This window comes from Cottoperca gobio, chromosome 10 (assembly GCF_900634415.1).
Source record: "Cottoperca gobio chromosome 10, fCotGob3.1, whole genome shotgun sequence".
Taxonomy (NCBI): domain Eukaryota; kingdom Metazoa; phylum Chordata; class Actinopteri; order Perciformes; family Bovichtidae; genus Cottoperca; species Cottoperca gobio.
Window position 1 is genome coordinate 169,527 of NC_041364.1, and position 13,696 is coordinate 183,222.

General features: G+C 45.2%; 1 protein-coding gene across 1 annotated transcript; it reads left to right on the plus strand.

Moving 5' to 3' along the window:
* Positions 1-685: 685 nt before the first annotated feature.
* On the plus strand, positions 686-5,325 carry LOC115014992 (tripartite motif-containing protein 35-like). The gene is given in 9 exon segments (XM_029442155.1): positions 686-872; positions 3,350-3,462; positions 3,516-3,725; positions 3,770-3,865; positions 3,949-4,065; positions 4,152-4,628; positions 4,630-4,719; positions 4,721-5,058; positions 5,109-5,325. Coding segments are annotated over 9 exon segments (1,845 nt in total).
* Positions 5,326-13,696: the final 8,371 nt, after the last annotated feature.

Consider the following 13,696-nt stretch of genomic DNA (forward strand, 5'->3'; position numbering starts at 1 on the left):
CTTTCAGGCACGAAATAAAATAGAGTTGAGATGCAGCCTGTGTACACACAGAGAGAGGGAGATAGGTGGAGTTCAGGAGGAGACAGACAAATGAAATGTGTTCTGACTTTTATTTCATATATTTGTTGGAAAGGTCATTGGGCTACGTTTGAAGTACGTTTAATGCAATAATATCTTTGAATAAACATCCATATTTGAAACCCAAATCCTACACAACTGACTCAGGATCAGCACGTACACACACACACACACACACACACACACACGCAAACAAGTTAGTGACCAGCTGGCCAGGACGAGGGACGAGGGAAGACGAAGCGACAGGTGAGTTTGTGCATCAGAGAAATGCTCCACACGTCAACAGAACTATATTTTATGATATTATAATATTTCTAGTCAGAAAATACCGTTTTAAGCAGCTTGGTAAAATAGCTGCTTGCACACTAAACATTTGTGGAGTCACTTTGTAGATGTTACAATTCATGTGGTTGGTGTTGCTGAAGAGTAGAAAGTAAGACAGGTGAGCAGATTATATGCAGGTAGACATGCAGGTAAATAAAGTGCAAGTCAGTCAGACAAAAGGACACTTTGCCAGGCGGTGAGACCGTTGTTAAGGCAGTGAGAGAGACAGACAGGCAGGCAGCCATGGCGGCTCCACATGTTAGCTGGAAGAGGCCATTTAATCATGTTTCAGCAGCAGTTGGTGGTGAGCGAGCAGCAGATGCCTCGCCATCCGACGGCGATTAATCCTCCCACCGGTCGTCAGTCCGCAGCCCGGAGCCTCGCTGCCATCAACACAGGCGGCGGGCGGCGGGAACACACGGACGAGGTGAAGGTGGGACGGAGGAGCGGGATGGCTGCTCCACCGGAGGGTGTCTCCCTCCGCTTCCCCCGCTGCTCGCCGGCCGTCTATCTCGTCCTCTCTGCAGCCGGCAGGAGGACCAGCTGGGTCCCTCTGTCTCCATAATGTCTCCTCCCTGTGTGTGTGTGTGTGTGTGGGTGTGTGTGTGTGTGTGTCCTGTTTACCCACGGCTGCTGCCATGTTGGGATCTGATGTATGTAATGAATCAGTAAACCTCAGTGTTTGCTGAGACTTTGTTACAGGAAGATGAGATTCTTGAAGCCGGCTTACTGTCAGGATTTTACGTCTAGTTTCATTTGTGGAAGTGAAACTTTGTGCAGAAGATTCAGTGAAAGTCTTGCTCGTTAGAGTCCAGCAGCTCTGTTTCCTCATGGCAGGAGGTAGACAGAAGAAGAAGAGGAAGAAGAAAGGAAAATGACAGAATCGTCGATAGATAATTCATCAAAGATAGTTTTGATCAGCTCCTTCGATGTAGAGATACGTGACTTCTCTGGTTTATAAGCTGAATATCTTTTGCCTTCAAACTCGGCTGAATAAACAAGTTCAATGCTGGAGGTGAGTTAATGATCCTGAGCCGAACCATGAGCACCCGTAACCATTGTCTGCAATTTCACGCAAACACTCACAAAACACGTCCATATGTTGTTTTTAATTTCCAAAAATATTTTTACTTAAGAAACTTTTATTACTTTACAAAAAAGTCTGTATATACAAACAAAACATGTCTTCACTCATCAGAAATATCGTCATGAATGGAAGTTTGATGGTGCTAAGCTAGCAGTTTATCCCGCTACCAGTCTTTGTGCTAAGCTAGGCTAAACTAGGTGCCGAGAAATAAATGTTTTTGTGCAAAGAGAGACGAAAAGATGACTTTTTTAATGCTATATATGGAATTCCTCCTACATGTAAGCAGCCTGACATAGTTTGTGTCTCTTCCTCCTCCTCCTCCTCCTCCTCCTCCTCCTCTCAGTGATATCTCTGTAAGGGCATGTTTGTGTTGTAGCTAACAGTTAGCATCCTGTGGCTCAGCTGGATGCTAACTGTGTCCTGGCTGTGTCCTCACATACTGTCAGTCAGGTGATGCATGTTCTGCACAGCGGCGATGTAATGAGATGTAGAACGAGCAAATGCATGGAGGCCTGCTACGCTGCTAAAACAAATATACACAGCCGATCATGTTGCAAGTCATTACGGCGGCAGCATCTGGAGGGTTGCAGAGGTGGTAATCTGTCAGCATACATATGTATGGCTGGATATTCATAATGTTTCAGTGGCGGAGAGAAGCAGCTGCTGTCTGACTGCTGCTGTTAATTCACCGCATGGATGCCAGAGAACAGACACTCTGCTCGCTCCGTCCAGGAGGTCAGAGTGGAGCATGCTGGGACATTTTGTATTGAGTTTTACGGCTGTGTTCACACCTCACCTGTACACTGGGGTGTAATGAACTCTTCAGTCGGGTTGATTTCGACCTGGCTGAGAAACACAGTTTATAGTTTCCCCACATAAAAAGTAAAATAAAAAAGCTGGTAGCACTTCTACTCTTCTCCCTCACTGAGAAATCTGGATCTGGCCCCGCCCACCGCTGCCCATGCTTTGTCGACCAAATCAAGACAGCGCCGTGACTGGTCAGAGAGATTCAGGCACACGTTTGGATGTTCGGACACAGATGGAGATAGTCGACTGGCAGACAAACTTTGCACAGATACAGTCAGTACAGTGAAGGCCAAGACATTTTAGGGACATAAGAAAATCACATTTTTGAGTGGAAGAGATCTTTAAACTTCTTATTTGAGGGATGACCACACACTGAAAGGGAGTAATTCAGCACCAGATCGACGGTCTGAAAGTGGTTTCACCTCGGGGGGCTTCATTTGTGTTTTTTAAAGACTCAATTACCCAGAGATCCCATTGGCTGTTAATCCCTGAAGCTCCATTCATTCAGTTCAGGATGAAGGAGCCGAGGATCAATACTGAACTATAGAAGCTCGGCTCATCTCATTCAATGTGCACAATGAGCACTTATCTCACTGTATGTGTGCGTGTGTGTTCACACTTAAATCATGCTCAGTCTTTATATATATTCACAAACAATCCAAAAAAAACCACCACAATCATGTTGATGAGCTGTAATAAAGACTAAGTGATCTGACATTTTATTTAAAGACCAAAGCGACACAAAAACAAGTTTGTTATGTGAATAGTTCTGAAGACTAAATGACAAAATAGTTATTTGGTCAGTGGCCTGCACAACAATCCACACAAGCGTTATCGAATATGGTTCCCCTGACTATTAATATAGTTGTTAAGAAGGAGCACTCAACTCAACCTCCTTTCAAAGTCAGACACTTTGAATTTGAACTTTTATGGCGCTTCAAAAACGTCACGCTTCCTTCTCCTTCGATACAAGAGATCACTTATCAGGAAAATGTAACAGGTTGTTTTAACGTTTGACCAAATGTCTAGTAACGTCTCTTTTCTGGTGATCAGGACGAACCATTGACCAGCCCGGCCCGACGGCCGGAGACATATTTGGACATTATCGAGGGCACGCCGGCTGCGTGCGGGTGGCTAAGGGAGGAGCCATCGTCCTCTCGACACATGTACGACCAGCTGAGAAGAGCCATTCTTCGATGCGACGAAGCGCTGGCTCCAGCCGGGCACCAACTCGGCAGAGGACGTCGTTGAGCAGTATGGCCCTCCACGGCCGATTGGCTCCAGTGCCACCACCCCATCGGCCGCAGCCGTCCTCGTGGAGGACCATCTTTCCATTCCCTGGCGGATCATGACCGAGGAAGCTCGACCGCTAAGCATCTCAGCAGAACATGCCAGCCCCAGCCCCACGGAGGAGGTTCAACCACCAACAGTACCCCGTTGTTTGTCTCTCTCTAAGATTCACCTTCACACCAGACCCTTCCACTGAGAGAGGAGCTGCAGGAGGAATACTGGAATAACTTCCACTTCAAGCAGCTGCTGAACCCAAACCCTGAACCAGAGTTTTACAAAGTGAAGTAACTTTCAGGGAACAGGGAGCGGCTGAGCGTCTGTGTTTCCTGCTTCACTCGGAGACTAAATGTCTTCCAGATTAGAGGAAGACCTCTGCTGTTCTGTCTGCCATGAAGTCTTTAAAGATCCTGTTCTCCTGTCATGCAGCCACAGCTTCTGTAAAGGCTGTCTGCAGAGCTGGTGGACGGGGAAACAAACACGTGAGTGTCCACTTTGTAAGAGAAGATCTTCAATGGAACCACCATTACACTTTGCTTTAAAGAACCAGTGTGAGAGTTTCTTACAGGAGAGAGATCAGAGAGCTTCAGAGGATCTCTGCAGTCTGCACGCTGAGAAACTCAAACTCTTCTGTCTGGACCATCAGCAGCCAGTGTGTGTCGTCTGCAGAGATTCAGAGAAACACAGCGACCACAGATTCAGACCCATCGATGAAGCTGCACGACAACACAAGAAGGAACTTCAGGAAACTCTGCAGCCCTTAAAGGAGAAGTTAGAGGCTTTAGAAGAAGTTAAAGTGAAGTCTGATCAAACAGCAGGACACATGAAGGTCCAGGCCCGACGCACAGAGACGCAGGTTAAGGAGCAGTTTAAGAAGCTGCACCAGTTTTTAGAAGAGGAAGAGGAGGCCAGGATGGCTGCTCTGAGGGAGGAAGAGGAGCAGAAGAGTGTGATGATGAAGGAGAAGATGGAGGCTCTGAGCAGAGAGATAGCAGCTCTTTCACACACAGTCAGAACCACAGAGGAGCAGCTGAGAGCTGAAGACAGTCTCATTCCTGCACAGCTACAGGACTGCAGTGCAGAGAGTCCAGCTGCAGCGCCCCCTGCTGGAGGCTCCACAGCTGCTCTCAGGAGCCTCTGATAGACCAGGCCAAACACCTGGGCAACCTCACCTTCAACATCTGGAACAAGATGAAGGAGATGGTCTCCTACTCTCCTCTGATTCTGGACCCAAACACTTCTGGTCTAGGACTCATCCTGTCTGAAGATCTGACCAGTGTGAGAACAGAACAGAGACAGCAGCTTCCTGATAATCCAGAGAGGCTTGAGAGTGACTGCTCTGTCCTGAGCTCTGAGGGCTTTAACTCAGGGACTCACAGCTGGGACGTCCAGGTTGGAGACAGTACAGACTGGGAACTGGGTTTGTTAGCAGAGTCCAGAGGAAGGGAGATTTACGATCTAGATTATGGAGAATAATATTCTATGGAGATGAATACTTTGCATTCTCCCCATCAGATCCAGACACTGATCTCTCAGTGCAGAAGAAGCTCCAGAGGATCAGAGTGAATCTGGACTGGAACAGAGGAAAGTTGTCGTTCTCTGATGCTGACACTAACACACACATACACACCTTCACACACACTTTCACTGACAGGATGTTTCCATTTATTAACACTTGGGAAGAACTCCCACTGAAGGTTTTACCAGTGAAGTTGTGTGTGACTGTAGAACAGCACAAATAGATGATTATTATGGTGAGAATGTCAATATCGCAGAAGATCCTTTAATGTAGGGGGGCACAGCTGTGATTAATATTTGTTTATTTGTGCAGCCCTCCCTGCACAGTATGTCTTCCAAACTCTTCTCAGATGGTTCTGTGTAAACACGCGTCAGGTTAACCTTTAAAGGTAAACTGGAGGATTTCAAACTGCTCCTTTAAATCAGGGGTCCTAAACTGAAAGAGGCGGAGCAGGGACCCCCGACTCCATGTGTACAAAGTTAAACTGCACATTAATCTGGGGTACAATAACACAACAAGCCTAAAGGGCCAAAACAAATCTTTTCATGGTGCCTACAATGTTATTATTGTTATTATTACATTATTATATTACAGTAATAATACTAACTAACAGTAACTAACTCTCTAACTAACATCATCAATGTTTTTAAGAATGGGGGTTTTTCTTTATTAATAATATGTTGGATTCAGGTCACTGTAATGTGTATTTTCACTGTTTTAATTCTTTAAAAAAAAGTGTTTGGATAAGAGGTGGTGTGTTTTTCTTTGATATAGAACATTCTGCAGGTGGAGTCATACAAGGGATAGTATTGATAGTATTGTTGTTGGAAACTCACGTCATGGCGATTGAGCCATGGGACTCAATTTCCCAGGATGCTTCACTTTCTCATAACAGCCCGTCACTGCCAGAGCCTCTGGAGTGAACGAGCTAGCACAAGCGGCTACGATGAAGTCTGCTAGCTCATTTTAAGAGCAACAAGAGCCACAATGTTTACGTTAGCATCGAGCTAACTGCAAGGAGAACAACGCAGCAACAACTTTAACTTCCGTCAATGAACTCGTAATGTTTAATGTGATGTTAGCGAGGGCTTTATTATTGCCTTACGTCTGTTTATAGTCAGGGGATTGAATAGCCGCACTGCTAAGTGATGTTAGCATTGCTACACACAGACACAAGGCCTTGCATGTGAAACTAACCCCTTTCTAACGGCACTATTATCCTGCACAGATCACATGCAACATATTATCCATCGGCTTTAAACTTCTTCTGATTCAAACACACGTGACCCTCAACGTTCCCGCCTCACACTCTTTGTTAAGAAACTCCAGCACATGGCGGCCATCTTTGATTCTGCTTTCCCTTTGTATGTTCTGTACTCACACACACAGACACACACACACACACACACACACACACACACACACAGTTTAGATATTTGATTTGATGTCTTACATTCATTTAGTAAATAAATGCTTTATGAAATATTCATGCTGGTTTGTTTATTGCTGTACAAGAGAGATTTCTGCCAAATATTTACTATCAAATAATTCCTGAATCCTTCAACCTTTACTAGCTATTGATATGCTAATTGTTTAATAGTTTATAGTTATTCATTTAATTATTAATTTATGAGATTACATGAACTATGGTTTTCCTTTGATACAAAGTCGACTATCTAAGATTCAAGAGTTCATTCTGACACCTTCTCTGTACAGTTGTGGACTCCGTATGATCGGCTTTATGCCTCATTCTTTTATTTTCAGATGTAGACCGGTTCCACAATATGGTGGAAAGCTTCCCTCGTGTCGTGGATCTGCTGCTGTTGTAGCAGAAACATGACACGTCCACATACTTCTGTCAAACAGAATGAAATATTCACCTTTAACCTTAAAGACTGGAATCATCTCAACAGGACAACATTGAGCCTTTATCTGCGTGTGTGTATGCGGCACTGCATCGTGTGTGTTTGTGTGTTGTGTGTTGTGTGTTTGAGCTGAGCCGGCACTCTGCAGCAGCATCCTCCTCCTGCAGCACATTCAGCAGCTAACCAGGTTACGCCTCAATCGGATTATCAATTTCGGGGCTAAGTTGAAATCTACAGATTGCGGGCAGGAGCGGGAGTGACGGGCTAAGCAGCGCGCTGTCAGGACAGATTGATGGCGCTGCTCATTCACAGCGACACAGGGCCCATTTATAAAGCAGTAATTGCTGCTGTGATATCGACACTCTTCCTGCTTCGACCTTAACCCCTGCCGCCCTCCTCCTCCAGCTCACATATCGGCTTCATCTTGTCCGAGAGCAGCATTTCGTGAATCAAGCTGCTTGTTTGCTCTGCACTGCTTTAAATGTCCACATTAACAACACATCTTCTGCATTATTGAGCTCAAAAAGACTAATTTTATTTCTAAGAAATAGCATAAATCTTCTGATTGGATGAAGATTGTTCCTAAAAACATAATTTTATATAACACCTTTCATACAAGAATTGCAGCACAAAGTGCTTCACAGCAAAGACATAGTACAAGATTAGACAGAGCATTTACAGCACAATAATCACAGTGTTTATGTAAATGAGAGTGAAGTAGCATTAAAAATAGTATGAAATAGCAGAATTAAAATAGTATATATATATATATGCTATAAATGTCTAAATGTTTACAATAAAATGCTGGATTATTGTTTTGTCTGTGTGGAGTCATAGCTTTCCTCAAATGTCCGACAACAGGAATTATTTATTCGATTTTCTTTCCCAGCAACCCAAACATGTTGGTTCTATGACTTCTTTATCTTCTCAAGCATCATTAACTGACATAGAGTCACTTTAGAAGAATGTACCTTTATGATTAAAAGATACATTTACAATCACATAATGTAAACATCGGGCCTCCTGTCCACACTGTCCACACTGTCCCTTTAAGAATGAGATTGGTATGACTCAATCGTCGCCTAAATGGTTGGTGCAGCGGAGAGGATGGAGGATGGGGGTTTGATTACCTAGCATGGGTAGGCTGTTGCTCTGAGCGACACACATTAAGTATTCTGACTCCACGGCGGCTCAGATCAGATGTGTTATGAGAGCAGGAGATGGGATGCTAATTTAAACCTGCAGAGGGGGGGGGGGGGGGGGGGGGGCTGAATGAATGAAAAGGTGAATTATATCCTGATAAAAAAACAAAAAACAAGCAGCTGCTCTGATTGTGGAGCTCTAATGCATTTATGCATTTATTTTTAAAGAAATTATTACCACCGGAAAAGCGTGGTGGGATTTGGCAACAGTGAGTGTTCAGATTATTTATCAATGCACATTATGAAAAAGGGGCTTAATGTGACGAAATAATATTTAGATTAAAATTTGAAAAAATGCACAAGCTCTTGGGAGTGATGAGAGTGTGAAGACAAACGTACACACACGTACACATGTATGCTACTGAGAGGGGAAGGTGTAACAAAAACAATCTGTAAACATCAAATTAAGTAAAAAACAAAGTCTCAACAAACATAAAAAATACGACAAAGTCTTTGTTTAAAATGTCTTCAGGAACACAGGAAGATGTCACATCTACCAAATACACATACAAGATGCTAGCCTCAGCTAGCTCGGTTGCTAACAGGACATTGATTTTGAAAGGACTCCTGTGCTACACCTTGTTTGGTAGTTTAAACTAAATATATAATAATATTAGAGATACCCTGATCGATCATACTAGGAGAGGGATCCCTCAGTCTCTCCCTGAGGTTTCTTCCATGTTTACCCCTTTAATTATGGAGTTTCTTTTAGGAAGTTTTTCCTTGTGCGATGTGAGGGTGTAAGGACAGAGGGTCTAAGGACAGAGGGTCTAAAGACAGAGGGTCTAAAGACAGAGGGTCTAAGGACAGAGGGTGTAAAGACAGAGGGTCTAATGACAGAGAGTCTAAGGACGGAGGGTGTAAGGACAGAGGGTCTAAGGACAGAGGGTCTAAAGACAGAGGGTCTAAAGACAGAGGGTCTAAGGACAGAGGGTGTAAAGACAGAGGGTCTAATGACAGAGAGTCTAAGGACGGAGGGTCTAAAGACAGAGGGTCTGAGGACAGAGGGTCTGAGGACAGAGGGTCTAAGGACAGAGGGTATAAAGACAGAGGGTCTAAGGACAGAGGGTCTAAAGACAGAGGGTCTAAAGACAGAGGGTCTAAGGACAGAGGGTGTAAAGACAGAGGGTCTAATGACAGAGAGTCTAAGGACGGAGGGTCTAAAGACAGAGGGTCTGAGGACAGAGGGTCTGAGGACAGAGGGTCTAAGGACAGAGGGTATAAAGACAGAGGGTCTAAGGACAGAGGGTGTAAAGACAGAGGGTATAAAGACAGAGGGTCTAAGGACAGAGGGTCTGAGAACAGAGGGTCTGAGGACAGAGGGTCTAAGGACAGAGGGTATAAAGACAGAGGGTCTGAGGACAGAGGGTCTAAGGACTGAGGGTCTAAGGACAGAGGGTCTAAGGACAGAGGGTATAAAGACAGAGGGTCTGAGGACAGAGGGTCTAAGGACTGAGGGTCTAAGGACAGAGGGTCTAAGGACAGAGGGTCTAAGGACAGAGGGTGTCGTATCCTGTACAGTCTGTAAACACTGAGACAAATGTATAATTTCTGATATTGGGCTGTATAAATACATTTGATTTGATTCGATTTGATTTACATTATTGTCAAAAGACACTGATTCATAAACAGTGTTTACGATGACGGCTCGTGTGATGCACATTGTGCAGAGTTACTTCGCCTCGCTGAGGAGGTGAAGTAACTAAATTGTATTAAATTTGGTGCAAAACTTTGCTGTTTTAAATACTGATGTGAGGAAGACGTCAGACAGCAACAAACATCTCCCAACACAGCTTCCAGCACCTCCATTCACCTCCCATTCAGTCTAATTTTGGGACAAAGAGGGGACGCTGGGGTGAATGTTGCACTACATCTGGTCCCCCTGCTGTAGTTTATAATCGCTCTTCTAATTCAGGGTTTCTCCCGTCTTCTGTCTCTTCTTCTTTCTTTCAGCTGTGCCTGTTGAGCTGGGCTGCCAGTTTTCATCCTCTTTCATTACTCCCTCCCATTATTCCCTAATTTCCTTCCCCTCGCTCTTCGGGCACCTTTTGCACAAAGCAATCAGCCAGCAGTTAATGGCCGGGACTATCCCGCTCTGAGTGTCTATTGTTTTTTTACTTCTTTGGTTTTTCTGAGGAAATGAAAGGAGACAAAAGCAGAAGCCGCTCTCGCCTCCTTCGCCCTCGTCCTCTCCATGATCGCTCAGAAATGAGTCTGTCGAGTGGACGCTTTGGTTGGAGTTGTTTTGCGGAGCTCGAGGAGTAATGAGTGTTTGTCTTCCTGGAGCGCTTTCTGCTCCTCTCACGGTTTGATTCACCCACTCCGCCACAAACGGGGAGCAGCAGGTGGTCAGCGGCACGACCCAGAGACGAGTGCAGGATACAGATAAATAAAAAGCAGATAAACATGAGACATTGTTTAAGGACGGGATAAATAAACAGAGACAAGCTGCTGATTGGCCCTCAGCTTTCAGCTTCAAGTTTAACCACCGTCCTAAACCGATATTCAAATCTAATGCTGGTAGTTACACAACACTGCAGGTAACCATGAAACACAAGACACAGAATGAATGCAAATAATGAGCATAATGCACAAAGAAAAGTTTCCTAACCTGACAAATGAGCCTGATAAGAGACTTATTTGCAGTATTATATTCAAATCAAATCAAATCATATCAAATGTATTTATATAGCCCAACATCACAAATTATACATTTGTCTCAGTGTTTACAGACTGTACAGGATACGACACCCTCTGTCCTTAGACCCTCTGTCCTTAGACCCTCTGTCCTTAGACCCTCTGTCCTCAGACCCTCTGTCCTTAGACCCTCTGTCCTTAGACCCTCTGTCCTCAGACCCTCTGTCCTCAGACCCTCTGTCCTTAGACCCTCTGTCCTCAGACCCTCTGTCCTCAGATCCCTCTGTCCTTAGACCCTCTGTCCTTAGACCCTCTGTCCTCAGACCCTCTGTCCTCAGACCCTCTGTCCTTAGACCCTCTGTCCTCAGACCCTCTGTCCTCAGATCCTCTGTCCTTAGACCCTCTGTCCTTAGACCCTCTGTCCTCAGACCCTCTGTCCTCAGACCCTCTGTCCTTAGACCCTCTGTCCTCAGACCCTCTGTCCTCAGACCCTCTGTCCTTAGACCCTCGCATCGCACAAGGAAAAACTTCCTAAAAGAAACCCCAAAATTAAATTAAATTAAATTAAAATAACTCAACGTTGACTTTTGCTTTCACTCGGGACATGAACAGGAGTCTTCTGAGTGACCCCCCCCACATCCTCCCTACACGGTGTATTTCTCACTCTTTATACTACGTCACCTGCTCCCGTCATAATAAATATGGCCACTAGAGGGTGCTGCACAGACCACCTGTTTCGCTGAGAACTTTAACGAGACGGAGAAACAAAATAATTTCAGTTTTGTTTTAGTGAAACTTTAGCTGCCAGTTACAACAATGACGAGGAGTGTCGTGAGTGGATGTTTCCACACTACTGACGCAGTGACACGTGTGTGACGTGTGTGAGGAGGAACGATTACACACGTGTCTTTAACACTTTTCCAACATCTGGCTGCAGCGTCTTTCATTGACACTCTGTGATCTGACGTCTCAGTGCACATGTGGCCGAGAGACAAACGTCTCTTCTTCTCTTTGAGTTGTGATCTTTGCGTCAGCTGCTCTGCGTCCTATGTTTTCCAACTCGGCTGGTTTTGACTTCACACTGTGGTTATTAATAACACCATTAGTCCTCCGCAGAAGCCCGTCACTTTTGACCTAATGATCCGGGCCCAGCCACTGTTAACCCCTGTTAACGAGTACGCTTTGTCTCCGTCATCATCTGAGGAGGAATTCGATCTGCGAAGCCGCCACTCGCCATTGCACCACGTTAACCTGCGAGGAATCTTCCACATCACACAGGATCTAATTGCCACAGGCATTTGTCATTATTATCTCCATCTTTTCACCTTCTTCTTGTGAAGCCCCCTCTCTCACACAGTCCCGTTCTAATCCTCAGTGTTATTGTCGGCACAGTTTCATTATCTTTGAGAGGCTCGGCGCTCACTGTGCTTTGATGAGTTTATGAACAGTGGCACCTCTAATCCGAGGGAAGATGCTCTCGAGAACGCAGTGATCAGCACACATCACAGCGCCGGCAGCCAGGGGACGCGCTGATGTAATTTTACATTTGTAATAATAATCTTGGAAGTCTTTAATGCGATTCAAAGACAGGCTTGTCAAAAATAATATTGTGGAGTTTATATGAGGTGAGGGAGTGTGTGCGGCTGCTGGAGAAACGTACATTCAGTTGATTAGAAGTGTGCTGGCGGTAATTGAGGGCTTTGTTGTTGCCTTGTCCACAAATGGATTTTTCATCCCAGTGAATGCAGCGGCATGTTCTCTGCAGTAAATGGTTGCCATAGGAGCTGTAATAAAACGTAATGCTGCATGACCCTCCGCTGGTCCCTCGCACATCTGAGAGCATGCATGCAGTTACACCTCCATTTACAATACATAGAACACACACATCTGAGTCTTTATCTTTCTTCCTCTGCAGCGTTGTACTTTTAAACGCCATAAATAGCCAAATCAAAACACTTGTCAACAAGCCCGGCGACAAGCCTCTCTCCTTTGACTCACCGCTTCCATCAATTCGTTCACTTTCCTGCCAAATAAACACTTTCCCCACAAATTGCCCTGCATAATCAAATGTGTCTGAGTGGAGTAATCAGAGGGGGCTCTGTGGCGGTCTGCAGGTCTTATCTGTGGATGTTCAGGGCTGTCTCATCTCTCCTCTGTTATTCTATGTGTGTACAGTGGAGCTGCTGAGGTCTCCCTCCTGTTTGCCATGTGCTGTTTTTGTTGCCATCTGTCCTCTTAACATTTCATGAGCGAGGCTGTTTCTGAAGGGCTGCGAGCAGAGAGAGGAATGGAGGCAGAGAGCTTGTTGAAATCTATAATTCACATCTTCACAATTTGTCCCAACGAGCTGCCGTAGCGTGTTCGCCCTCCTCCTGCTTCCTCTCACACTTACAGAACAAACGCTCTTTGAATGTCTCTTGTTGCTAATTCATCCCTCCGTGCTTTTCTTCTTGCTCCTTTTTGTGTCGTTGCAGGGTGCAGCTGCTCGCGCTGACTGTTGGTGGGCCGACTACAGTAATTAAGCACCAATTAGCCCACCTTCAGAGCTGTATTAACGAGGCTCGACAGCCCGCGGCTGGGCCAACAGGCTATAATCACCCAGCGGCCCTCAGCGGGATAATGGTACGGCCGCGAACTGCTACTTACCCACTCGAGCCAGCGCCACATCAGCTGCGTGACTTTCAGCAAGCTGTTGATCTTCTTACCTCCAGTCACACTGTTGGAGCGCTGACTCCTCAGTAAAGAAATGCTTTGATCCTCGTTCTGTGTTGTTTTGATGCTTTTCTTTATTTATTTTTACTTGCCGGCTTTAAAAGTGTTCGCTGGATGCTTTTGTGATGATGCAAGAGCAGCTTGTACCTTCCAGTGAACTGAGAGTATACCGTCTAAT